Source organism: Stenella coeruleoalba, assembly GCF_951394435.1.
Source record: "Stenella coeruleoalba genome assembly, chromosome: 19".
Classification (NCBI taxonomy): domain Eukaryota; kingdom Metazoa; phylum Chordata; class Mammalia; order Artiodactyla; family Delphinidae; genus Stenella; species Stenella coeruleoalba.
The window spans coordinates 50404931-50430575 of NC_137165.1; the positions used below are offsets into that span (position 1 = coordinate 50404931).

Consider the following 25645-nt stretch of genomic DNA (forward strand, 5'->3'; position numbering starts at 1 on the left):
ACTGCATCCCTCACTAGCACTTGTGCACCATTTTGGTATGTTACTTGGTGCAAGTGCCCATTTCCTCTGTCCTGGGAACCATGGTGCCCACTCCATGAAGGACGGTACAGGTCACATGGCAGACAAAACAGCCCTTGACATGGGGCAAGGGCTGAACCCATGGCTGCTCTTATAACCAGCTGAAATGATATGAGTACAGACCTAGAAAACCCAGGAAAATCAATTGTCAAATAATTAGAAGGCAAAGAGGTCAGTAAGGCACCAGAGGCAACACAAGTACATAAAAACAGCCATGAAAATCAGGAAGTCCAGCCTCTGAACAGGTCTCCTTTTCCTCACTGTGCAGTCTGCTCTTTGCTGGAAGTCCCCACTCAGCCATCCCTGCCCCATCCTGGCCCTGCCCAGCGATAACTTGGAATCACTGTTTGGATCTGACCTCAGGCATCACCTCCTGTGGAAGCTTTTCCTGCTCCATATGGTGTGGGACACAATGGCTCTCTCTCGGTTTTATAAAAATGCTCTTCCAGACAAAAGGTGAGTGAGAGCTGCTGGCCTGGAATGGCCAGTGCTGTGGAGGTGAAGGGAGTACCAATCAATGTCCTGGGCATGGGATACCCTCGACGCCAGGACGGTGGGACAGGGAGGGCCATTAATGGTCTTGGCCTTGAAGAATCTACTAGCAGAAATAAAATATTTAAGTTCCAAACCCCCAGAGAAAAGAGAAAGAAAATCCAAAAGTTAGAAAAAGTACAAAAAAGAACAAGGAAACAAGGTAGAGAGAAAAGACATGATTATTTGTCAAAAGTTGAGTCTTCCACTGACAGTCTCAATTCATGCCAATGGGCTAAATTCACCCATTAAAGATGATTAGATTGGGAATTCCCTGGTGGTCCAGTGGTTAGGACTCCGCGTTTCCACTGCACGGGGCACAGGTTCGATTACCAGTCTGGGAACTAAGATCCAGCAAGCCATGCGGCACGGACAAAAGAAAAAAAAAAAAAATGACCACATTGAATGGAAAGAAAAAAAAAAAACAAACCAACAACAGTCCAGCGCAACAGAGACGGGGCTGCAAGAGTTGAACTTGAGAGCAAACAGCAAGAGTTGGGACAAAAGCAGAGAGGCTAAGAGGGTAGGCAAGGAATGCAGACACAGCAGAATCAGTTTCAGGCAAAACACAGCACAAGGAAAAAGGCACTGGAAGGGACAGAGTGCTCGTGATGGCTGTTTCTGCCACCAGCACACATATCTGCCGTCTGGGTCTCCCCCATGTCACAGGGCTGGAGCCCAGAACCTCCATTCTGCCCGCCTTGCCACAGTGGGTTCTACCAATGAGAGCACCCACAGGAGGCTTAGAAGGAGGGAGAGGGGAGGGAAGTCATCTCTCTCTGTTTATTGGGACTGATGAAAACTACATTTATTTAAGATAAACCACCACCACACCAAATAAAACAAAGCACAAAACTTCTCTCAATCAACAAGAGTGCCTTCCAGACACTCCTCCCAAATCACCTGCATTGATGATGTCAGGGGCTGGGGCACTTCCCCACCTGGGCTCAAGTAGTGACCTCCAGACCCTCAGAAGCCAACAAAGGCCCTCCCTGGCACTCCCATCAGGCCTTCCATTGGTTACTATGACTGACCTCCTTACTGCTTAAAACTCCTGATTTAACCCAACTCACCAGGGTACCATCTCCCAGGGAGCTCCAATGTCAACCTACCAACAGGGCATCTAAATAGAACGGCCCACACCAAGAAGTAGGCAGTTTAAGTGCCCGTGCAACAATAAGGAAAAAGCTTTAACACTCATTTTTTTAAAAAGCTTGCAAAGTATAATTATTGAAAAACACTAGAACAATATCACGATTAAGAAAAAAGCATCTGAAAATAATCTGGCAATTCTGAGTTACTCTACAACCTAAAAATCTGCTTAATGATAAACAGCTCATACTACTCAATATCAAAAGACAAACAACCCAATCAAAAAATGGGCAGAAGACCTAAACAGACATTTATCCAAAGAAGACATACAGATGGCCAACAGGCACATGAAAAGATGCTCAACAGCACTAATTATTAGAGAAATGCAAATCGAAACCACAATAAGGTATCACCTCACACTGGTCAGAATGGCCATCATCAAAAAGTCTACAAATAAATGCTGGAGAGGGTGTAGAGAAAAGGGAACCCTCCTACACTGCTGATGGGAATGTAAATTGGTACAGCCACTATGGAAAACGGTATGGAGGATCCTTAAAAAACTAAAAATAGAGCTACCATATGATCCAGCAATCCCACTCCTGGGCACATATCCAGAAAAGATGAAAACTCTATTTTGAAAAGATACATGCACACCAATGTTCACTGCAGCATTATTTACAATAGCCAAGACATGAAAGTAACCTAAGTGTCCATCAACAGATGAATGGATAAAGAAAACATTATATGTGTGTGTGTGTGTGTGTGTGTGTGTGTGTGATGGAATATTACTCAGCCATTAAAAAAGAACGAAATATTGCCATGTGCAGCAAGTGGATGGACCTAGAGAATATCATATTAAGTGAAGTAAGTCAGACAGAGAAAGAAGAATATTATACGATATCACTTGTATGTGGAATTGAAAAGATAATACAAATGAATTTATTTACAAAACAGAAACAGACTCACAGACAAAGTAAACAAACATGGTTACCAAAGGAGAAAGTGAGGGGGAAAAGGATAAGTTAGGAGTATAGGATTAAGAGATATACACTACTGCATATAAAATAGATAAGCAACAAGGATTTACTGTATAGCACAGGAAACTATATTCAATATCTTATAATAAGCTATAATGGAAAATAATCTGAAAAAATATATATATATAAAACTGAATCACTTTGCTGTACACCTGAAACTAACACAACAACTAACTATACTTCAATGAAAGAGAGAGAGAGAGAGAGAAAGGAAGGAAGGAAGGAAGGAAGGAAGGAAGGAAGGAAGGGAGGAAGGAAGGAAGAAAGGGAAAGAAAATCTTTTTAATGGACTTTAAAATGATTGTCTCTGTGTTGAAAAGCGCATCTCTATCTGGTTTGACAGCTTAAGTACCAGGACCCAGCCAGATAAAATCTGAAGTGACTAAGGCAGTGCTTCTTAAATAAGAGCAAATGGGACCTGCTATCCCAAATCACTACCACCTCCTCCGGCAAGATTAGATCAGCATCAGCTCTTGTCTGATGAGGGGTCACCTCAAGCATGGAAACAGCCAGTTTGGATCATCCAGCAAGTACAGGGCAAAACCAGAAAGTATCGCAGGGCTCTGTTCTTTGGTCAGCCCATACAGAATAGAGTCTTTTGGAGGCGATCAAGTCAACACTTGGGCACATTTAAAAAGAGAGCATGACTCTAGTTTCTTCTCTGTCTCTTTGGGCCAGTTCAAAATGACCAAGCACCTGCCCCACTGACCTCAATCGCTGTCAGCCCAACAGAGGTCCTAGCCACGGGCAGCATCAACTGCAAAGACCCCTCCAGATGATTCCAAAGCCCAGCCAGCAAATCACTCCCAGCTTTCAGGCCTTCCTAGCTGAGGCCCCAGACGTCAGAGAGCAGAAACCAGCCAGCCCTGCTGTGCTCCATCCAAACTCCTAACCCACACAAGTCATGAGTATAATTAAAAAAATAAATAAACAAAGCACCTGGTCTTGGTGACAGACTGGAACATCTCTCTCAAAAGCTGACAGATGGATCTTTTTAAACAAGGACTTTAATATTAAACAGGCTTTATCTAATAGATATACATACAGCTTTTGAGTCACAAAATTCATTATCCATTCTTTCTGAGCATACATGGAATATTTATGACAGACCAAGAAGTCAGCCACAAAGAAGATCTAAGCAAGTTCCTAAAAGTAGAACCCATATAGACTCACTATATAGAACACATGCACATGTACACACACACACAAATACACACGCACACTGGACACACACACCTGACACACACCTGACACACACACAAACACCACACACACTGCATACAGTGAGTAGAAAACAGAGCACAGAAAGAAGAATTAGATAACAGACAAGAGAAAGAAAGAGAAACAGAATAAAGTGAAAAAAAGAAAATAGAAGAGTGACACTTACGACAGACAGCAGGGGGCAGTGGACCAGCCCTTCATGGCTTCTGCTGGATGTCTTATTCACAGTCGCCATTTGGAAATCTGGGAAGGGCTTGTGGTCCTGGCAGCCCTGTTTCCCTTGCCCTTGCCCCTGCTCACTGCTGCCCCTCTAGGCCCCAGTCCCTTTACTTCCCAGCAGCTCTATCTTCTCTCCTTTCCCTTAGTAAAAATCCTTTCCCTTGTTTACTCTTGTGAGTGGTTAAGCCAACCTGATCAGAAACATGCTTCCAAGCTCAGGTTTATGAAACATAGAGCTGGGGGGGTAGGGCAGAGCCAATGCCAAGCAAAGAGGACCCACACGGGCCAAGGAAAGCCTTTGATCCCCAGGAGGAACGTCCAGCCTTCTGAGTTCCGATCAGGAGCCCAGCCTGAGGCTTACCTCCCGAGCCCAGAAGGGAAGATTTCACATGGAGACAGCGGTTCACGTGCTCGCCTTCCTTCTGCTGACATTTGTAAATGAACTCATACTCCACAGGGCCCTTGCCTCGCCAGAGGACGTACTTGTATGGAATGGGCTTATCCAGGTGCTGCTTAGAAATGATGGTTCTGCCTTCAACAAGGAACCCGTTCTCATGTAGGTCTCTGTGAATAAACAGGACACCAGCCCGTTATCCAAAAATCCTCTCCCAGAAATCTTCATTCTTCTCAAACATAGCACGGAGTGCAGACCCAGAGCTATAAATCGATGCTGACTGAGAGGATGTTTCCGGAACAAGGCATGGTTTTCATGCAGAGACAGAAAACAGGCCAAGGTGAAGTATGACAAAGAAGTGCATTATAGGGAAGAGTTGTTTGAAATATTCATCTTCCCAAAGTTCTAAGGGTTAATCAACTTGATAAAAATTATGATTTCAATGTATTTCAAAGACTGGATGTTCTGTACATTTCCTTACAGGCCTACTGGGATATACTCACTCGGTGAAGTACATCTCGCAGACATCATGATTCCATCCGGGCTTCCCAAATTCTTCTCCGCCCCTGACAAACACTTTGTGTTGCCCGGGGTTGAACTGGAAATGTTTTGAAATGATTGCATGGAAGTACACCGTGATTCCTTCCAAGGAGCTCAGTGGGCTGGGGGAAAGCCACGGAGGAAAACACCGATTATATCTGGATCAGTCTACCTCTCTGCACACACACACACTCACCCCCCCACACACACACAGGCACACGTGTGCACACAGGATCCTTGTTTCTTGGCTGTGCACTAAGACACACCCCAACAAAGTGCAAAAGCGTCCACACTTCAGACAGGCTGTCTGCTGTGTGGGTGCCCTCGGCTCTCCCTCTACAGTGGAGGAGGACAGTGGGCGCGGTGGGGGGGGGTGATCTCTGCCCAGCTCCGAGGGGCTGAGGGCTGTGGCAGGAGGGGGTGGCTGAGTACTCTGGGACGTGACAGCCTCTCTCCTGACTTCTGTAAGGCCCGTGCTGCCTCAGGGACCCCAGGGACCATATTACAGAGCATTTCACCTGAGCAAGGAATTGGAACAGGTGCCCCTCCACTGCCTACCTCCTGAGTGTTCCCCTTTCCCCCAAGACTCAACAAGAGGGCAAGGTGGGAATCTCCTCTGGGGTGACATGGCCCCTTCCAGCCCCCGCTCAGGGTGGGGACCAGGCCTGTGCCGCCCCGAGCCGGGTCACACCCACCACTCCTTAGCTCCGTGTGAGCTCTCCCTCTGGCTCCTTTGCTCCCTCTCATTTTTCACGGTGGTTGCATTATTTCTGTTATTCCCCTCTGGCTTCTTCGGGTCCTTCGGCTTGGCCTTCTCATTTTCACCTGCTTTTCCTCCAGAAACACCCGTCTGGTCCTTGGTTGCAGCTTCCTGGAACAAGCACCCAAACCCCAATCTTGATGACCAGCCTCCACATTTGCCCCCAACAGGGGATGCTTCTCATAGCCGCCAGAGTGGTCACATTCCTTCCCTGCTCAGAACCTTCGAATGCCTTCTGGTCCACCTACCACAGCCTCCCAGGACTCCTCTCCGCACCGCTGTCAATGGCCCCTCTTTCCTGCTGCTCCCTGAACAGGTCCACCACACTCTACCTGGGGGCCTTTGCTCGTCCCCAGACAGCCACGCGACTCGCCTGTCACTCTTTCAGATCTCCTTGGAAGGCCTTGCCTGGCACCCACCTCCAACACCCCAGCCCCTCGCCCTACTTCTCTCCGCGGCACTTCTCACAGCCTGACTTCACTTTCTCTTTCTCCCCACTAGAATGTGAGCTCCAAAAGGCAGGAGCTGGTCTCATTTCAAATGTTAGGCTGCACCCCCAGCACCTAACACATATTCACCAAATGATTAAATTGAGCTGTGGAAGGAACGGGGCCAAAAGGAGCAGCCCATGGGACAGACAGCAAGGACGGGGACGGCTTCCTGGAAAGCCGACCAGGTTGGAATGAGACGCTTTACCTGGTGGTTGTCTCGGGAAGCAGGGACACTTGTGGGAGGCTGTTTCATTTTCTCAGTCTGATTTTTAACTTCTTTCCCAACTCTTTTCCCTGCATCAGCTGGCTCAGCTGCAGCAACACTTGCCTGGAAGAAATAAAGACCCCAAAACTTCAGGGCCAACAGGACAAAATGGACAGGGAAACTCTGACTCAGTGGCATAAGGGTAAGTATATGCCACCAGCCCAGTGACAGGGGTCAGCAGCTCGGGGTGGAAGGGCAGCCCCTTCCACAGCCCCCTTCCCAGGGAGCAAGTGCCAGTGGACACCCTTCCCAGACAGTGAAGTACTGTCAGAACTGCACTGCACAGCAAGGTGTCGAGACATAGCAGGCCAACCCCGGTCGTCACTCCCCTAACAACTCACCCCAGAGGCAGGGGCCCTGGCCTGCTGCCCAGTGGCCCGCGGCTCTTTCCCGGGCCTGGAGTGGTCCCCCTTTGGCTCAGGCAGTGGGAGCTCCTGAGCAGCATCTCTCTCCCTAGGAGGGCCTTCACTGGCAGAAGTGGGGAGGCCTTTGCCCTTGGAGGGGTTTGGGGAGTGGTGGTCCTTCCCTTCCGGGAAGGCTCCTCCCAGAGTCTGGTCCTGGGGTACCGGGCTGCTCAGAGACTCGGTGTCCGTAGCTGCTTCTACTCCTCTCGCAACCTGGCCCTGCAGAGGGCGGCCCACAGCCTCCAGCGGCGTCTTGTCCACACTTGGGGGCTGGCTTGTCTGGTGGGTGGGACCACCCTGCTGAGCTGGGCTTTGGGGTGGGGCTGTGTCCGGGAGCTCAGGGTTTGCAAGCGAACTCAGACTACAGGGGCCCAAGAGGGATGAGGACAAGGGATCCAACTCTGCAGACGTGGAAGCATTCTGATTCCTTTTCTTCCTTTTTCTCCTTTTTCTCCCTTTCCTCTAAACAGAAAAAGAGACACACATGTTATTTCTCAGGTTTACTATACTCTCACCAATGTTTTCCTCCAATTTCCTTTCAATTTCTGAAGTACGTCAAGTGTAGCTCGACCAAACCACCTTACATCTGTTAAATCTACCATTTCTTTACCTTGGAAAGAATGAAATTGAGACACAAAGTGAATGGGAGTGGTGAACAGAGGGGAGGGACAAGTGGGGAGCAGTGATGGTCACATGCTTCGTTCTGTCCAATCCAAGCTGAGACCCTCACATGGAATTCCTTCCCATGGGACATCCTTTAAGGATGGCTTTCAAATGTTAGAAAGCAGGTACAGGTCCCCACACATCATACTCCATATACGTATTATGTACAAAATAGAGACGGAAGAATGAACAGAAGTCTAAGTAGTTCCTTCCTGCACCCGCACTGGCATGTTACACCTCCGCCTGAGATCCTTGCTCAAAGGCAAGAATCCTCAACTTCAGAATCAGAGATGGAGCCTGTGAGAAGCAGGAGTGGCAGGACCCTTTGAGGACCCCATGGGGCTGGATGCCCTGCACGCTTGGGGATCCTGCTCTGGAGCAAGTATTCATTGGTTCATTAAGTGCTAGTAATCATGCCTGGGCTGAGTCCCCGGGAGAGGGAGACGGAAGGCCTCGGGGTTTCTCTGCACATGGAGTGGGGCAGCCTTGCTTTGCTCTGGGTCAGCTTCCAGATTTTCTCCAAGAATCCTGACCAAATTTCGTGCCCATCTGCTCGAAACAAGCAACACGACACACAGGCCACCCTGGATGGCAATTTCCCAGTCTGACACTGACCCCTGCTAACATCGCAGTAGAAAGAGGCTTAAGAAAGGTCATTCGAGGCAGTCACTTCCCCAGCTTCCAGGGCGTACAGATCTCTGAAGATTTTGCCAACATACTGATGGTGACTCAGCACGTCTGGAGGACCCACGGTTCTACATTTCCATGGTGCTGCTGCCAGACCAGGCCTGCTCTGTGAGCACGAGGACCAAGCAGCTCCCTACCCCAGGCGCCCGACTGATCCGACTGGCCTGGGGGCACGGGCACCAGCATCTCCATTAGCTTTCCTGGTGGTCCTGACATGAAACCTCACTGGGAACCACAGGTCAGACCAGCAGAAAGCTGTGTGCGGACCCCACAGCCCCAAGCCCTTTGCAGAATCTCCTCCTTTTTCAGCGTGAGGCTGGCTTAAATCAAGTCGCTTAGTTCTACACTGATTTACCAAGGAACCTGGAACGTTGTCCTAAGCGCATGGAACAAGAAAGTAAGACACGTTCCTCCCCTATGAAGCTGATGGTTTAGTAGGAGAGAAAGACTAAAAACAAATGGTTTTAGCATGTTGGAAGGACTCGCAGGCTTCCCAGGGAAGAGGCGCAGGTTGAGTCTGAAAGCCACCAAAGGCCGAGGAGGCAGTTTCATCCATTCGGCAAAGATTCCCGGGTCCTACAGGTCTGAAGGTGGCCAAAGCCACAGGCTGCCTCATATGCTGACTTGCCCATCCAGAATCAAAGCGTACGTGTGGCCGGAAGACCCTGCAGGACTGGCCCTCACTGCCTGCTAACCTCATCCCCTGGCCTCCAGTATTAATCCTGTTTTTCACTTTCTGTATTTTAGGATGCTCTGGCATTTGCGGGGGCCTTGCTAATCCTGGAGAGACTGCCCCTCCCAGGGCTAGCTAATTCCCAGAGAGAGGGATCTCTCTGAGCAGATGAAAGATCTGAGCAGATCTTTCATCTGCAAACCAACTAACACGGAGCCCTGCCCCCCACCTCCTTTATCAAACTCTCCCTCCAAGGCAACATTCCCTGCCCTGAATCACCGCAGGGCCAAGTACAGGACAGCTAGACAATCCTATAACCCAGAGCCCACAAAGAGTATTCAAACCAGCCAAACCTAAACCTGCTCGAACCTGCCTGCCTTTCCCCACAAGGCAGACTCTGGGCCACGTTCTCCCCTTGCGCCTTCTCCCTCCCGTGGGGCCCTGTGGACGTGGCCCCCCTGCTGGAATCCATAAGTACCACTGACCTCTCGTGTCATCACCAGTTATACGAGCAGGGCGCCTCCTGCCTCAGGTTCTGTCTTTCCCCAGACACCTCCTTCACTTAGTCCTCTGCCCCACACCCCTCAGCAGACCACCCGGACACCCTCAGTAGGAAAGCAAACCTTCACAGCCCCGCATCTGCTTTATTTCCCTCCTTAGCCACTGTCAACTAAATATGTCTTTATTTTCTCTCCCCTCCAGGAAGGAAGTCCTTGTTTTCTTCACTGCTGCATCCACAGTGTCCAGAACAATCCTTGACCCCCTATAGGTGCCTAATCACTTCTGTCTCATTAAATAAATTCCTTGGAAAGTCCCGTGTTTCCCTGTAGCACCAGCATGTTTCCTCTCCCCCTGGGACCCCACACCCCTCAGTCGGCTCTGTGATCAGATCCAAGAACAAAAGGTTTTGACTTCTGATTTCCAATTTGCCTTTCTCCCCTTTACCTTGCTTTCTCCTTTTCTTATCCTTATTTAACTGTTCTTTATATAAGCTGCTTCAAAACCCTAGAATGAGATTTAGATTTTGCACAGGTGACTTAGAGTTCTCTCAACACACGTCTATGGGGGCACGTGAGTGCCCGGCCCCCTCATGGGTCTATAGACAGGACTGGGATGTTGGCAGATCTCAGGCTGCTGGCACGCCTGCCATATAGCAAGGCTTGAGGCTAAAGTCTAAAATTTTCCTTGACAAAAATCAAGTTTATATGTATGATACTTGTTACATATTTACATATTCCTAATTCTTGTGGTCTGTCATTTGACCACATTAGTCAGGAATATGCACACTAAAACTAAACACTGCTGATTGGGAATGCATGCACGGACCTGGGTCACAACCTCTGGATGTTGGCAGCGGATGGGGGCGGTTGGGAGGAGATCCCAATAGTTGCCCACGTTTACAATGGATGGTAGGGGGTGAGTATTCACTTAGTTAATCCTGCATTTATGTTATACATACCCTTTATAGTGGGCATCATATTTAATTAAAACATTTTTTAAATGAAGAGTTTATTGACTTGGAAGGGATGCTACCGAGCTTTCTGGGGACTGCAATGTCCTGTCTCTGGATCTGGTGGGGGTGACAAAGCTGTACACACAGCAGAACATCTAGGGGGCTCCGCCCTGAAGACCTGTGCATTTCACTCAATACCAATTATACCTCAGTTCAAAAGCTATGCTGCGGGAGCTTCCCTGGTGATGCAGTGGTTAAGAAATCTGCCTGCAAATGCAGGGGACATAGGTTCGAGCCCTGGTCCGGGAAGATCCCACATGCCGCGGAGCAACTAAGCCCATGGGCCACAACTGCTGAAGCCTGCGTGCCTAGAGACCGCGCTCCACAATAAGAGAAGCACTACAAGGAGAAGACCGTGCACTGCAACGAAGAGTAGCCCCCGCTCACCACAACTAGAGACAGCCCGCGCGCAGCAACAATGCAGCCATAAATAAATAAATAAATTTATAAAAAAAGAATGTACAACATTATAAAAAAAAAAAAGCTACACTGCGCCAGCTCTAGATGCATACATAAAGGCTATTCCTATTACTGTCCAAAGAGAATTAATTAGAAAAAAACAAGTTTGCTACTTCTTGAGGGTGGGGGGGGGGTTTGGTCAGAATACACCTCTGATTTTATAATGAGCATCAGTTTGTTTTTCCATCAAAAGAACAAAGGCTTCCCAAACAGGGAGAGCAGAGAGGAGACCCCAGTCTGGGGGAAGGCAGGCCAGCTCGTTCACTCACCTGAGAGCTGGGTCAGGAGCACACAGAAGGGTGGTGCTGCGGACCCTGAAATGGTACCTATAGCAGGATGCGGGGGTGACAGGTGGGAACACTGACTTGTTGGACAGAAAGTCAGTGAAGCCGCTTGACAAAAGCTGACGTGTTGGAGGCTAAGTGGGCCCACTAGCTCTGCCCCAATTCCCAGGGGTCCTCTGCCTTCACCTGCACTGATAGTGACAGGGAGAGAGTAGAATAATTAAAGTTAGTTTAGAAATCCCACTAGGGCATTAAAGACGGAAAAGGAATTTTAAGGGAGCTTAGGAAGCTGTTGTAGGCCAATGACCACTCAAGAAAAGAATCCAGCAACCTAGCAATAATCTGCGCTACCTTGAAGGAAAACCAGGCACATCCAAGCACCAGGCACACTCAAGCCACAGGTCCTGAGAGTTAAAACACAAGACAATAGATATGGGGTCCTGGTCTTGTTACTTGAAGTCAGGGAGTTAATGGTCCCCAAAGAGTAGCATTTCTGCATGTAGTCAAGACGGGAGCATAGGTGAGGGGGGGAAAGAAACTAGGTGAAAGAGGACACTATACTGAAACCTTAGATGAATTACAATATTTTAGTGTATGTTACCATCCTTTTGCTAACACATATGTGATTTAAATAGTGCTATGATTGTCCCTGTTAGACCATATATAGGGTCAAAGGAGGAACTAATGATGTAAGCCTTGATGTCTACCCAAAAATGAGGAAGAAGGTGGTCTTCTCCCCTCCCCACTTTTTCTTTGATTATAAAAATGTAGCCCTCTTTGTTCTTGGGGCTGCGCTCCCTTGCCTGCCCACTTGTATCTGTCACAAGTGTCCTATGCTAACAAACCCACTCTTTGTCTATCGCTTTGCCTCATGCTGAATTATCTCTGTGATGAGACAAAAGAACCTGAGTTTCATTAAGTCCTGAGACCAGGTGAGCAGTTTCAATTAAAAGACAGTGGGTTCGAGTCCCCTCCTAAGTCAGGGATCGTGGGTTCAAGGCCCAATCTGAGGTGCAGCTGGGTTCGAGTCCAATCCGAGAAGGAGTGCGGTTTCAACAGCAAGTGCTTTGCCAATTCAGGGAGGACGGCAGGGCTGAGGAGAGTGTCACCTTTCCACCTGGCATCTGATCAAGCACTTCCTTCTAGTAAACAGGCACTGCCCAAGCTCCCTCTCTGCAGCCTTCCTTCCCACCGTCTCCAGACCCAGGTAACCTTTCTCAGCTTCAGTTTCCACTTCTGTAGAACTGGGATGACACATGTGGGCAGTGCTTCAGTGGGGGGAGCAGGGTGGGGGGTCTGTCTACAAACATAAGGTGGGCTTTACAGAATCAGCAAGAGAAAAGAAACTGGGATGAGAACTAGAAAGATCAGGTTGACCCCCAGCCTGACCTATCCCAACCAGTGGTATCATTAGGACCAGGGCTGGCCTCTCAATTAGACGCTAGCCAACTGCAAAAGGGAACTAAGACTCCATAGTAAGGAATGCCGAGGAGGAAGTGAGGGTCCATCAGGAAAAAGTCCAACAAGAATCTCTACTAAGGGAACCACACGATTCCTGGATGTGCTGAGGAAGCCTGACTGGACCAGTTCTGGAGCCTTGGAGAGGTGCTTGGACCATCCCTGCCCCGCCAGCTGCCTGGCGTCCTGCTCCCACTCCCCAACTCCAGGAAATGGTCCCCTGAACCTCCCATTCTCAGCCAAGTGGCTCAAGCAGGATTAACTCTACTCCAGCTGCAGGGTCAGCATACCACCCTGGCCACAGTGACTGCTTCAGGGATGGGTATGTATTCCAATCACAGCCACTGAGGTTTGAGGAGAGCTTCCCCTGGGAAAGAGACGCTTCCTCTTCCTTCTCTGGAAGCCCCCGAAGGAGGCATTCTCTTGTCCCCTGAATGATGCAGTGGGAAGTGGATAACTGTGGAAGGGTCCACAGTGGTGGAAACTGCTTCTGAGAGGCCAAGGAGCTAACTGACATGAGAAAGGCAGTGCAAAGACACAGAGAGATACCCGGACTTTGGGAATATCATCTAGGTGCCCAGATTAAACCTCGCATGCAGCTAGGTCTACCTGAGGATTTCTCAGTTACGAGAGTGACAGATTCCCTTTATTGTATTAATTAACCAGAGGTGGGTTTCAATTATTTGCAACCAAAAGATTTCTAATGGTTAAAATACTCAAACTTCCGAGTAGGGTGTTTCCTTTTTACAGAAGCCCCAAATAAGTCAAGGTAATCATGTTCTAACAGCTTTGGTGCATAAGATGTCAGGCTCTGGTAGATATGCTTGGGCCACAGCATCCTCAGGGCTCCTGTATCACTCATGGCACAGTACAGGAGGATCCCTCTGTGACACGTGTGTGACCAGATGCCTTCTGGGCATCACAGAAGTTGGTGGGAGGTTTCTGACCTCATGAACAGGTGCCAGCCGCCCCCCAGGGAACATGGGTCAGGTCTGCCTTCTAGAAGGAAGGGCGCTGTCAGCAGGGAAAGAACAAGGAAGCACACACCACAGTGAGCTAGGCGACCCCGCGGAACCAGGAGGGTCTGGGAGGTGCGGCTGTGTAAAGATGGCAGTAAATGCAAGACGGACCCCTGGAGGGATGTGACCCAGTTCCTGGAAGACAACCATTGGGAGAAAGGGTGACACGATAACAGCCCATCACGCGGACCCCAGACCACGCCCCAGCCCCCAAGAGCAGACTGGTGGATGTCACCACACCTGTGGTGGCAGCCACAAGCCCAAACCCTCTTTTTAATATAACCAAAACCCTGGAATCTAAAAACATGATACCAATGAACTTATTTACAAAACAGAAATAGACTCACAGACATAAAAACAAATATGGTTATCAAAGGGGAAATGTGGGGGAGGGATAAATTAGGAATTTGGGATTAACAGATACACACTACTATATATAAAATAGATAAACAACAAGGACCTACTATACAGCAAAGGGAATATAGTCAATACCTTGTAATAACCTATAATGGAAAAGATTCTTAAAAAGGATCTATATATGTAATATATACATAACTGAATCACTTTGCTGTACACCTGAAACATTGCAAATCAACTATACTTCAATTTGAAAAATAATAATAAAATATGTAAATAAATAAAACCAAACCCCACCCATCTGAGAGGCAACAGGGCAGCCTCTGGGCGGTGGGCATGTGCTCTCCTCTGATCACCCCTCCAGGAGAACTATCCCACATTTGCTGCCCACTTATCTCTTTCTCCTGGGAACTGCCTTTTATGTCCTTCACCCATTGTTCTGTTAGTGCGTGGATGTCTTATTTCTTTGAGAGAACTGATTAGGTATTCCAGTCGTGAACTCTTTGTCACATGTTGCAAATGTTTTCTAGCCATCTGCTTTTCCACTTTATTGCTGAATGGTCCCCTCTAACTCAGAATCTGGAATATTTTTGTGCCCCTATCAGCATTTAAGGGGTTGTTTTGGTGAGCCTTAGGAATATCTATATAATTTTATAAATAGTCACCTATATTTACAAGAACTTTTAGGGTGTATTTTACTTTAAAATGGTCAACCAAGCTGGTATATATTTTAGTGTTTAGTATGAGTAAAGAACCGTTTTTTCCAAATGGTGAGCCACGGTTCAAACACCCCTTACTTAACACAACTTTACTCTCTGATACATGATGCCACCTTTATCATGTGCTCAACTGCCATAAATGCTCACATCTGCGTCTGGATGTTCTACGTCAACCCTCCCTGATGGGTCTCTGTTACTCCATTAGGATGTTATATTGCTATGTTTATAGCTTATGATACATTTTGATGTCAAATCTCCCATTTATTTTTCTACGTTTCTACATTTTTCATAGGAACTCTTGCCAATTTATACTCTAGATGGACTTTAGAGTATTTTATCTATTTCAAAACAAAAACAAAAGCAAAAACAAACCCACTGGGAACAATACTACTTTTACACATTAATTGGCTAATTGGATGTATACATCTGAGGAGAGAACTGACATCTTTACGATATTAAACCTTCCTTCTGGGAAAATCTATTTGCAGTTTGGTTTTCCTGTTTGTGTAGATCATGAAGGGGTTCTCCACCCACCCCACCCCCCCATTTTCTGTTAGTGCTCGCACCCTGATGTCCGCTGTATTTACAAGGTGCTTTTTTTTTTTTTTTTTCCTTCGGTACGCGGGCCTCTCACTGTTGTGGCCTCCCCCGTTGCAGAGCACAGGCTCCGGACGCACAGGCTCAGCGGCCATGGCTCACGGGCCCAGCCGCTCCGCAGCATGTGGGATCCTCCCGGACCGGGGCACGAACCCACGTCCCTTGCATCGGCAGGCGGACTCTCAACCACTGCGCCACCAGGGAAGCCCTACAAGGTGCTTTTGCTTTTTTTGTTTTTGTTTTTGGCTGTGCCACATGGCTTGTGGGAGCTTAGTTCCCCAACCAGGGACTGAAGTCCGGCCCCAGGAGGTGAAAGCACCAAGTCCTAACCACTAGATGGCCAGGGAGTTCCCAAGGTGTTTCTGTTCTTAACTAACCAACAGACCCAAGCCCAGAGGCAAGACCACACCTGGTTTACATGCTTCCCCCTCACACCAAGCACCCAGTGCCCCACAGGCAGCAGCTGCTCAAATAAATCTTTGTTAAATGAATCAATGGCCATCTTACTCAGGAAAAAAGTCACCACTCTGTAAAAGACTGATAGGTAAATACCACAAACATCACTCTTCAATGTCTGAAGCCTCACTGCTTTTCCTCATAAGCAAAAATACTTCCATTACATATATTAGATAGTTTCACTTTTGATAGTATTCGTGAAATCTGCAAGACTCACAAATGCTATAGAAAATGAAAGAAGTTGGATTTGAACTTCCAGAAACCAGAGACTAAATTTAGCGGGCTTCCTCTGCACAACCGGGGTTCAGAACATGAGCCCATAACCTCAGGCGCTGGCAGTTGCAGAGACTGGGGGTTTTCTCTAAGCCCCAGCAGAGGCTCGGCCTTTGACCCCCACCAGACTAGTCCCAGCTCCCACGGAAAACCCAGGCCCCCGCTGCTCTTTTCCATGCAGAGAATCTGTATGGCCTGTGGGGCTTTCAGGGTAAGTTTTCCCATGAACCAAAGAAGATAGCTGCACAAGAAATTAAAAGATGGATGGAAAAGTGGGGTAGGGCGCCACATACAATAAAGCTGAAATTCAATGTTAGCAGAACATCCTCAGAGTCACAAGAGCTGACACCTAAAGGCATGGCTCCTTCCTAGACCAGTCCAGGTAGGAGTGAAAAGCACCTCCCCACCAGCCATCCTCAGCATCAGAGAAGGTGTGGGGCTCAGTTTCATGCAAGCCTCGGCGGGAGGCATCGTGTGCCACTATTTATGCAAACTACCTGCTCAGAGTCTGAAGAGCACGCGTCAGGGACCTCAAACGGGGTTGCATCCTCTTTTCTTCTTTTGCAGGCAGAGTAACTAGCAGCCTCCAGCTCATCGGATGTGGATGTGCCGCCTGCCGCATCTACAAAACCCTCTGACGCAACTTCCTGTTGAAACATGACCCCCTTCAGACAGGACAGGGTGACCACAGGCCCCGCTCCATCAGGACCTAAGGGACCCCTAACTCAGCCCCAGGCAGAGAGATGCTCTCGAGTGAGGACTAAACCAGCCCCCCAGCCTCCGGGGCGTCCAGGCTCAGCAGGCACAGGGTCCCGGGTGTAGGGAACCCAAGAAAGGGTCCTGCAGGTGGCAGGCAGAGCAAATCCATGCAGGCAAGCTGCCCCATGCTAGAGCTGGTGCCTGTAAGCCTTGGCACACCAGACCTCCCATGCAAGCAGGCCCAGGCCCCGGTTCCCTAAGCTCCATCACAACGCCTAGGCCGGTGCTTCCACACAGATGCAGCTGCGGGGACACTCCTGGAGGAGCAGGCAGCCCAGCACCTGAGGCCAGGCCTCGAGGGGGCTCTCGGGGACGAGGGGCACGCAGGGCAGTGCCCAACCCCTCTGGATGGCACACCCCAGGCAGCACAGAGCCAGTCCTGTGCCATTCCCCTTGGGTGCAGGTCAGGGGAGGGTACCTGGGCCTCCCACATGGGGGCCTCATGGCTGGCACTGCCCTCAGGGACAGACAAGGGGAAAGACCACGAGCCTCTGACCGAGTGTTGGGGAGGGCAGGCAGTCAGCGTGGAAAGGGAAGGGGAGTTCTCCGAGGGGTACTTGCAAAGGCCCAGTGGGTGAGACAGGTCAGACCACATGGGTGGCCCAGGCGCAAAGCCCACCCCAGTCAGCGCCAGGTACCCAGGCTGGCTCCATCCCCTCCCAGAAGGAAGCCGACGATGGGGACCGAGGCGACACTGGAAGGAACCACAGGGTCAGTAGGCGCCTTCAACCCAACTCTCTGGGCTCCATCCTGTGCTCCTCTTCCTCACAGGGCGGGGGAAGCTGTCCCAGAGGAAGAATGAATCCATTTGGAAGCAAGAACCACCAAAGCCGCCCTGTCAGTCAGCACCAAAGGGCCACCACAGGAAGGGCAGGTAGGGACAGGTGCTCCCCACGGCCCGTAACCCCAACACCCCTGCACCCACTGCACGACAGCCGGGTGAAGGGCCCACTCACTCAGCGGCTGGGGATGAGGCCAAGTGGTCCGGGTCCTGGTTCTGGCCTTTTCCCTTGGTCCCCCGCATGTCATCCCACCACTGTTAGAACATCACGGCCTCGCCCGCAGGCCCTTCCGACCACGCACACGCCACTGTCTACTAGGATTATATAAGGTCACTGCAGGGACTGGCAACAGTCACAGAAGCCCTCAGGAGCTAATCACCAGACAACCCCCCAGCGTTCCTGTGTTCACTGCATCTGGCTTCTCCTGTGTGGGTAAGTGTGCATTCAGGCTTTTGTTTTTAAATCCCCTTCTATGACAATATTACACAGTTTTCTTATATCGAGGTGAAGATCATAACATAACCTAAAGTTAACCACTTTAAAGTGCACAACTCAGTGGCATTTAGTACTGTATGGCCATCGCTTCCATGTAACTCCATCATTCTCGTCCCACCAGGAGGAATCCCGTACCCAGCCCCTGGGTGAGCTCCGGGCACCTGCGTGGCTTTCTCCAGATTCCTCACCAATCCTGGTAGCTGTTTCAAAATCTTATTCCCCAGAGGAACCTTCTTCTCAGGCTTTTTACCCCAGGCTTCCAGCACATCTGCTGGTGACCCCAGCTGGAACCTTCCACCCGGGGTGGGGGGAGCGCAGGTAGCACCTTTCCATCTGCCTTCTGAGGAACACCCTCTGCACAGCTGCTTTTCCACCCTTAGAGAGTTAGTTCCAAGTCAGGTGTAAAAAAGGCAAGTGCCCTGTGTTATTCCTTCTGGGAACTCCCAGACAGGCCACAACATACTTCCTTGGGGACAGGTCTGCTCGGCCCCCTCCGGAACAGGGAGCCCACAGCAGAACATCAGAACGAGGCTGTCATCCTCAGACCACCAGCACGCGGGAGAGGAGGGCACGGCTGAGTTAAGGTTGAGCTACGGCACCACAAAGCTCTGCTACCAGGTTAAGCCCCTTTTTCTTGATTCTACGCTCACTTGGTTACTGCAAACCTCAGACTACTTTCCAGAGTTCCAGTAAAGTTTATTCTTACAGTTCTCACTTACTGGGGTGTTTCTCTGAGGGGACAGGCCCTCGGAGTTCCCTTCTCTGCCATTTTTGCTGATATCACTCTACTATACGTTGTCCTTTATCTTTTTATTTATCTATCCGATTTGATTACAAGAATTCCTTCATATCTTTAATCTTTGACAGTAATAACAGTTGGAAGCCACAGTACTTTCTGCCATAAGGATGATACAAATGACACTCCCCAGGGTGGAATATTCAGGTGGACTCCAACATTTGGCCATAAGACACTAAGGCTGTGATAAAATCTTCAAATGAAATCTCACATGCCTGAGGTTATTTTCTGACAATGACAGTAGAGAAGCAGAAGAGCAGGGGGCACCTGCCTCACAGGGGGTCCCACCACATTACTCTCACCTGCAGGGAGAAAACTGCCCCATCGCTGCAAATGCTGACTTTTAGTCAATTTGTTCGTTTGATAGGTTTAATACAAAACCTTGCAACTCTTTTGAGTGTTTGATTCAGAGGTGGGACAGTTATACGTTTAATGGCCATTTCTATCTTCTCTATTGTGGACTATATCTATTGTTGGCCCGTCTTTCTATTGGGTTGGTTACTGTTTTCTACTTGATTTCGAAGAGCTTTTGACATATTGAGGCAACTCACTCTTTGCTAAAAAAAAAATGTTATGTAAATATAAATCTTTTTATGTATATACAAGTACGTAAATACGTATTTTTCCTAAACTGTTTGCCCTTCATTTGTACTCATGATATGAGGTTTTTAATTCTTTTAAGACTTTTTCTGGAGTCACATATACCAATCTTTTATTTGTATTTTTCACCTTTGCTTTAATTACTAGAAAATCTTTCCCCATCCATGGGTCAGATAAATATTTATGTATATTTTCTCCAACTGTTTTTATACACATTAGGGTTTGTTTCTGGATTAGCTATTCAGGTACATTGACTCCTCCCAAGATTCACTGTTTTGTTTTTTTTTGTGTGTGTGTGGTACGCGGGCCTCTCACTGTTGGGGTCTCTCCCATTGCGGAGCACAGGCTCCGGACACCATGGCTCATGGGCGCAGCTGCTCCAGGGCATGTGGGATCTTCCCGGACTGGGGCACGAACCCGTGTCCCCTGCATCGGCAGGCGGACTCTCAACCACTGCGCCACCAGAGAAGCCCCAAGATTCGCTGTTTTAATGACTGGCTTTGAAACATGTTTTTGTTCATCTAATACATCAAGTCCCACTCAAGGCTTTTCTTTTTAAAAATTTTCTTGGTTATTCCTGTTCATTTTTTCTTCCAAGAGAAGCTTAAACTTACTCAGTCAAGGTTAAAAAAAAAAGCCCTAATCCTGCTGGGCTCAATACCATTTTCAATCACAGTGTCATACACTTACTTCCTAATGGTGTGTGTTTCTTGATACTCACTTTAAGAGTGTACCCAAGGGGGGGCTCCCCTGGTGGCGCAGTGGTTGGGGGTCTGCCTGCCGATGCAGGGGACGCGGGCTCGTGCTCCAGTCCGGGGGGATCCCACATGCCGCGGAGCGGCTGGGCCCGTGAGCCATGGCCGCTGAGCCTGCGCGTCTGGAGCCTGTTGCTCCGCGATGGGAGAGGCCGCAGCAGTGGGAGGCCCGCGTACCGCAAAAAAAAAAAAAAAAAAAAAAGAGTGTACCCAAGGGACTTCCCTGGTGGCACAGTGGTTAAGAATACACCTGCCAATGCAGGGGACACAGGTTCAAACCCTGATCTGGGAAGATCCCACATGCCATGGAGCAACTAAGTCCGTGCGCCACAACTGCTGAGCCTGCACTCTAGAGCCCACATGCCACAACAGTGAGCCTGTGTGCCACAACTACTGAGCCCACACACCACAACTACTGAAGCCCCATGCCTAGAGCCCGTGCTCCACAAGAGAAACCACTGCAATGAGAAGCCCACGCACCACAATAAAGAGTAGCCCCCGCTCACTCCAACTAGAGAACGTCTGCACACAGCAACAAAGACCCAACGCAGCCAAAAATAAATAAATAAATTTATTTAAAAAAAAAAAAAAACCGTTTACCCCAAATTTCAGTGTCCGACGTGGCCCAGGATGGGAGGTGGCCATCCTGCTTTGGACAGGATTATCGTCCAAGGGGAAGGATACACTCACATATACACATCACAACTACCCCACACACTCACACACACGCATATACCACACACGCATTCTCATACGAGTGCATACACATATACTATGTACACACATTTGCTCACACATGCATGTACACACACACTCACAAAGGGCTGCAACACTGCCAGCTGCAGTACCTCCCACACTGTCTGACCACAAAGAACAACTGAGGACCAGACAAGAAACCAGCCCCCACCAGGCAGAGAGACAATGTCCCTCCCAGTCCTGTAAGAAACCTGGGAACAGACCCGGCTGTCTACATCTGGACAGGCTAGACTTCAGCGTGGGGAGCTCTCCCCCATCATTCTCCCTGAATCTGCCCAGGTAACTCTCTGCAAGCCTCGCCTGGACTCCAGCCTGGTCACTTACTCAGGAGACGCTCTCTCGGGGTCTGACACTTACAAGGAGAGCAGACAGCTTGGCTTCCCCTTCAAGGAAGAACGTCTGGGTAACTGGTGGCATTTCCCGAGCACCCCCCTTTCCTCAGAGCCTGGAGGCACCTTATGGACTGCATGGTCCATGCAAAACGCCCAGAGAAGAGCCAGATACCCACGTGGCAGAAGCTCAGGCACCCAGCCCCAGCCCAAGCACAGCATCTGGGAGACACAATGTGCTGGGTATATGGTGGGAGGAAAAGGAAGGGGGATGGGAAACCAGAGACCCTGCAATGAATCAGGCACAGAGGGGGCGGCTCTGGCACAGTCCAGCATGCAGGGGCCAATGGGCTGCACATCAGAGTAATAATGTTTTCCCAGAGAGGATGCTGTGGGGACATGCGGGACCTTGTTCAGCCACTGATGAAACCACAGCAAGAAACAGCATCCTTGCAGAGCAGGTGGATAGGCAGAACCATTCCTCCCAGACCCACTTCCCCAGGGGCCAGGCACTCACTCTCTGCATTTGCCAGGAGATGTCCGAACAGGGCTCATCTGGGTTTTCTTGCAAATCACCTGAGCCCAGCGACAAGAAAAGGCTGCTGTCCTCCCTCAGCTCTTGTCCACACTCCATTTCTCCCTCCACGGCCGATGTCGCCTCGAGGCTGTTCTCAGAATCTACAAAGGCAGACGCACATGGGTCACATCTCGGAAAAACAAGTGAACGTCACAAAGGAAAACTTGGATTCCTCCCACGAGCGTTGTCCAAGATTAGCCCTCTCCCCACTCGAGATCCTGCCCTGCGTGTGGTGAGGCAAGCCTGGTACAATTTCTGCTGTCTGGTGGGCAAGAGGGACCCAGGACCCTGGCCCCAGCCCAGCAAGAGAGCACAGTCCAGTGCCTCCTTGTGTCTGCATCAGCACAGCCCCAGACCCTGATGTCTCACCGACACCTCAAACTCTACAGAGCTCCAAACCGGGACTGCCGCCCGGCCCTCCCTCCCAAAAGCAGCCCCCCTCTCTCCCCAGGGGCGGGCTCCCCCTTCCCAGCCCGTCTCCCAGCAGGGCCCAGGGGTCTCCCAACACCTCCCTGTACTCATCCATCCGTGTGTCCTGGGGGTTGGTCTGTCTCCAAATTCACACCCATTTAGAGCTGACACCCACAGCACCAAGAGCCTGATACAGTGACCCCACACACACACTGAATCCTTCAGGGGACCTATTTTCAAATCTGGGTCTCGACGCCCCCCCCAGAGACACACACACTCCAGATGGTTTTCTGCCAGGAAGCCTCCCTTAGACTGATCCCCAAGGCCCCAGGCCCACGCGGGGAGGAGGGTGAACTTCCAAAAGCGCCTTCCACTCCCCTCTCCCGGTGCCCAGTCGTATCACCGCCCTCCTCTGTAAGTTCTGGAAGGCAGGGACCAGTGGCCTTGTTCTTGGAGTCCCCAGCGCCTGGAACATAAAGCCCCTCAGGAGCCTTCGCTGCATGATTTCAATTAACAGGAATCAGAATTTCTAACAAATACATTAAACAACTACAAACACACTCTGAACCTTAAGGCCAAAGAACTAAATAAAGCTGGGAGAGTATTTGTAACACACGACAGCCCGGGGCCACTGTCCTTTGATGATAAACTGTGGGCATCCTGACCTCCTCTCTCTTCCCCCAGCCTCCACTGCGGGGGGTGGCCCCCCATTAGCCTGATCCAATCAGAACCTGGCATTTCCGTGGCCCCAGTGATTGGCAGAAGTATAGCAGGGGTCCAGGGCTGGTTACTGGGGTTTCGAACTCATCAACTCCTTCTTCCCAGTCAGACAAACAGACCCTATGCTTGAAAACGACCAGTCTGCCTCCATGAGGGCAGCAGCATAAGGACAAAGCAGGGCTGTCAGGACCTGAGAAAGATGCAGAGCTGTGCGTAGACCTGACCCTCTCGGTCTGGACACAGAGCGTGTGCGGCCCAGTGTACTCCTCCTGCCGAGGAAGCAGGGAGCTGGGTTTCCAGTTGCCTCCAATATAAACAGCCCCAGTGACTGTGAAAATCAGTAAGAATAACCTAGAAAAGGAAGAAAGGGATCTTCCCAAAAGAAAAGAGGCAGTTCAAAGAAAAAGAATTATAAGTGAGCTCTTAACCCTTAGTTTCCCTACCAATGAAGGAAGTGACAGTGGAACCCAAGAGGTACCCGTTTCTACCCATCTGACTGGCCCAAACCTAGACAGGGTATGGCTGGAAATGAAACCTTGAAGACCCTGCAGACAAGAGGAGCCGGAAGAAGCCTTGTGTGGGGGAGATTTTGAAGGTTTCCATTGTAAATGCACCGGCCCTTGGGGGCCAGCAGGCCGCTCCTTGGAGCTTGTCCTCCAGACAGACTGGCCTCAGGGCAGATCCCGTGCAAGGATCCAGCCCAGCCCTGTGCATCTGTGGCAAAAGAACAGGAGTCCAGGACGGGGCTGGCTGCCGTGTGGCAGAGCTGAGACCGGTCTCAACTAGAGGCCACGGAGCGGTGCCACATGGGGGAAGCAGAGTGCACCAGCTTATAGAAACGCATGTGCGTGTGTGCAAGTTTCCACGCGGAGGAAACATCTGGAAGGCGACACACCAAACAGTTAATGGTGTTGTGTTAATGAGGGATGTGAAGGGCCTGGGCTGGGGGTAAGCTGAGGGGGCTTTACCATTTTTTATATCCTCCTGTAACATGCTGGTCATTTGCACCAGCAGGTACTTCGTCTACAATCATCAAAATAAAAAAGAAACTAGCTGGACTCAGTAGGAGCAAAACTTAACTAGCAGCTACTCGATACTCTGCGTGCTAACCTGTCAAGTACTCACAGCCACACTGTGACGTGCTCAGGCCCCCAGCTGGCAAGGGGCGGGCAGGGCTTGAAGCCAGGCTCAGAGGCGAGGATAGGCCCCAGGGACAGCGCTAGGGCCACGGTCCTTCCCCCAGGACTGTGGCTGAATCAGAGCAAATTCCTGTCCCTGCCCCATGAAGCATGGGCTCACCAGGTACATGCACGCTGGGCAGCATGACCTCCTATTGCAGCGCCCCTGCAGACAGGTGTGCCTGCAGGTAACAGACACACAGGTATCCAGAGAGGGCTAAGAGGGTCTGAGCTCCCCTTCAGACAGATCCCCAAATCAAGTCAATGGCTGATTACCACATGAATAGGGGAGAAGGGCAGGGACCTCACAGGCAACCCCAAATCACTGCTACAAAATTAGTTCAACCTAAATCAGTCAGCTGCACAGACTCCATGCCTAGGCTCCCAAATGAGCCCCGACAGCAGCTCTGGGTCTGCCACCCTCAGCAATCCCCACCCCTCCCTCAGCTGGAAAACAGGGGCTGCAGCTGCCTTGTCCTGAAGGCTAAAGAAAGTACTGCATGCCTCAAGCTTTTATATGAGGTCCGTAGAGCCCCAGAAGTCATAGAGACAGAAAGTAGGATGCCAGATGCCAAGGGTTGGGGGAGGGGGAGGGGCAGTTAGTGTCTAATAGGGACAGAGTTTCAGTTTGAAAAGAGGAAGAAGTTCTGGAGATGGATGGTGGTGATGGTTGTGCAACATCGTGAATGTGCCTACTGCCACTGAACTGTCCACGTAAACGTGGTTAAAATGGTAAATTTTGTGTGTCAATGCAAATAATCAATCTATAATAAGAAACAGAAGAGAGTTTTATTTGACCCAAACTGAGGACTATAGCCCAGGACAGCCTCTCAGTAGTTCTGAGGAACTGCTCCATCGAAGCACGGTTTTCAGCAGTTTTATATCTTGTCAGAACAAAGAACACACACCAAACATGACAGGGATACATCCCTTCAAAGTTTCAGATGAAGTAGGTTAGCACGTACACTGCAAGGAAGTATGACCCCAGTGTCTAGGAAGTGAATCTTAAATATGGGGGTGGGGGTGCTGATGTGGACGCCACAGCAAGGGAGGCATTTATCCTTATCTTCAAAGTGGAGTCGCTAATGGTTAAAGCACATGTGTGAGGTATGTTTGACAGGCCATGAGTCAGGCTGTTCCAGTTCACACAAAGTTCAGGCTGAATCATGTATAAGCCCAAACGACTTCCCCATACTTCAGTTTGTGAAAATCCCTTCCATCATCGTTTTAAATATTTTATCACAATTTAAAAAAATTAAAACCACCACATAGAAAAACACAACTCTCTCAGCCCATG

General features: G+C 49.6%; 1 protein-coding gene across 8 annotated transcripts in view; it reads right to left on the minus strand.

The window, feature by feature from the left end:
* RNF213 (ring finger protein 213) overlaps positions 1–25645 on the minus strand; it is a 112787-nt gene that overhangs the window by 80321 nt on the left and 6821 nt on the right. For 7 of the 8 annotated variants that reach the window (XM_079906211.1, XM_079906214.1, XM_079906212.1 and 4 more), the window contains 7 exons: positions 21980–22140; positions 16688–16837; positions 6970–7494; positions 6569–6691; positions 5808–5983; positions 5076–5234; positions 4540–4742 (listed from right to left, as the gene is read on the minus strand). In XM_079906211.1, the coding sequence (XP_079762337.1) occupies positions 4540–4742; positions 5076–5234; positions 5808–5983; positions 6569–6691; positions 6970–7494; positions 16688–16837; positions 21980–22140 (1497 nt within the window). The remainder of the gene's footprint in view (positions 1–4539; positions 4743–5075; positions 5235–5807; positions 5984–6568; positions 6692–6969; positions 7495–16687; positions 16838–21979; positions 22141–25645) is intronic. The other variant, XM_079906216.1, reaches the window with a different exon arrangement.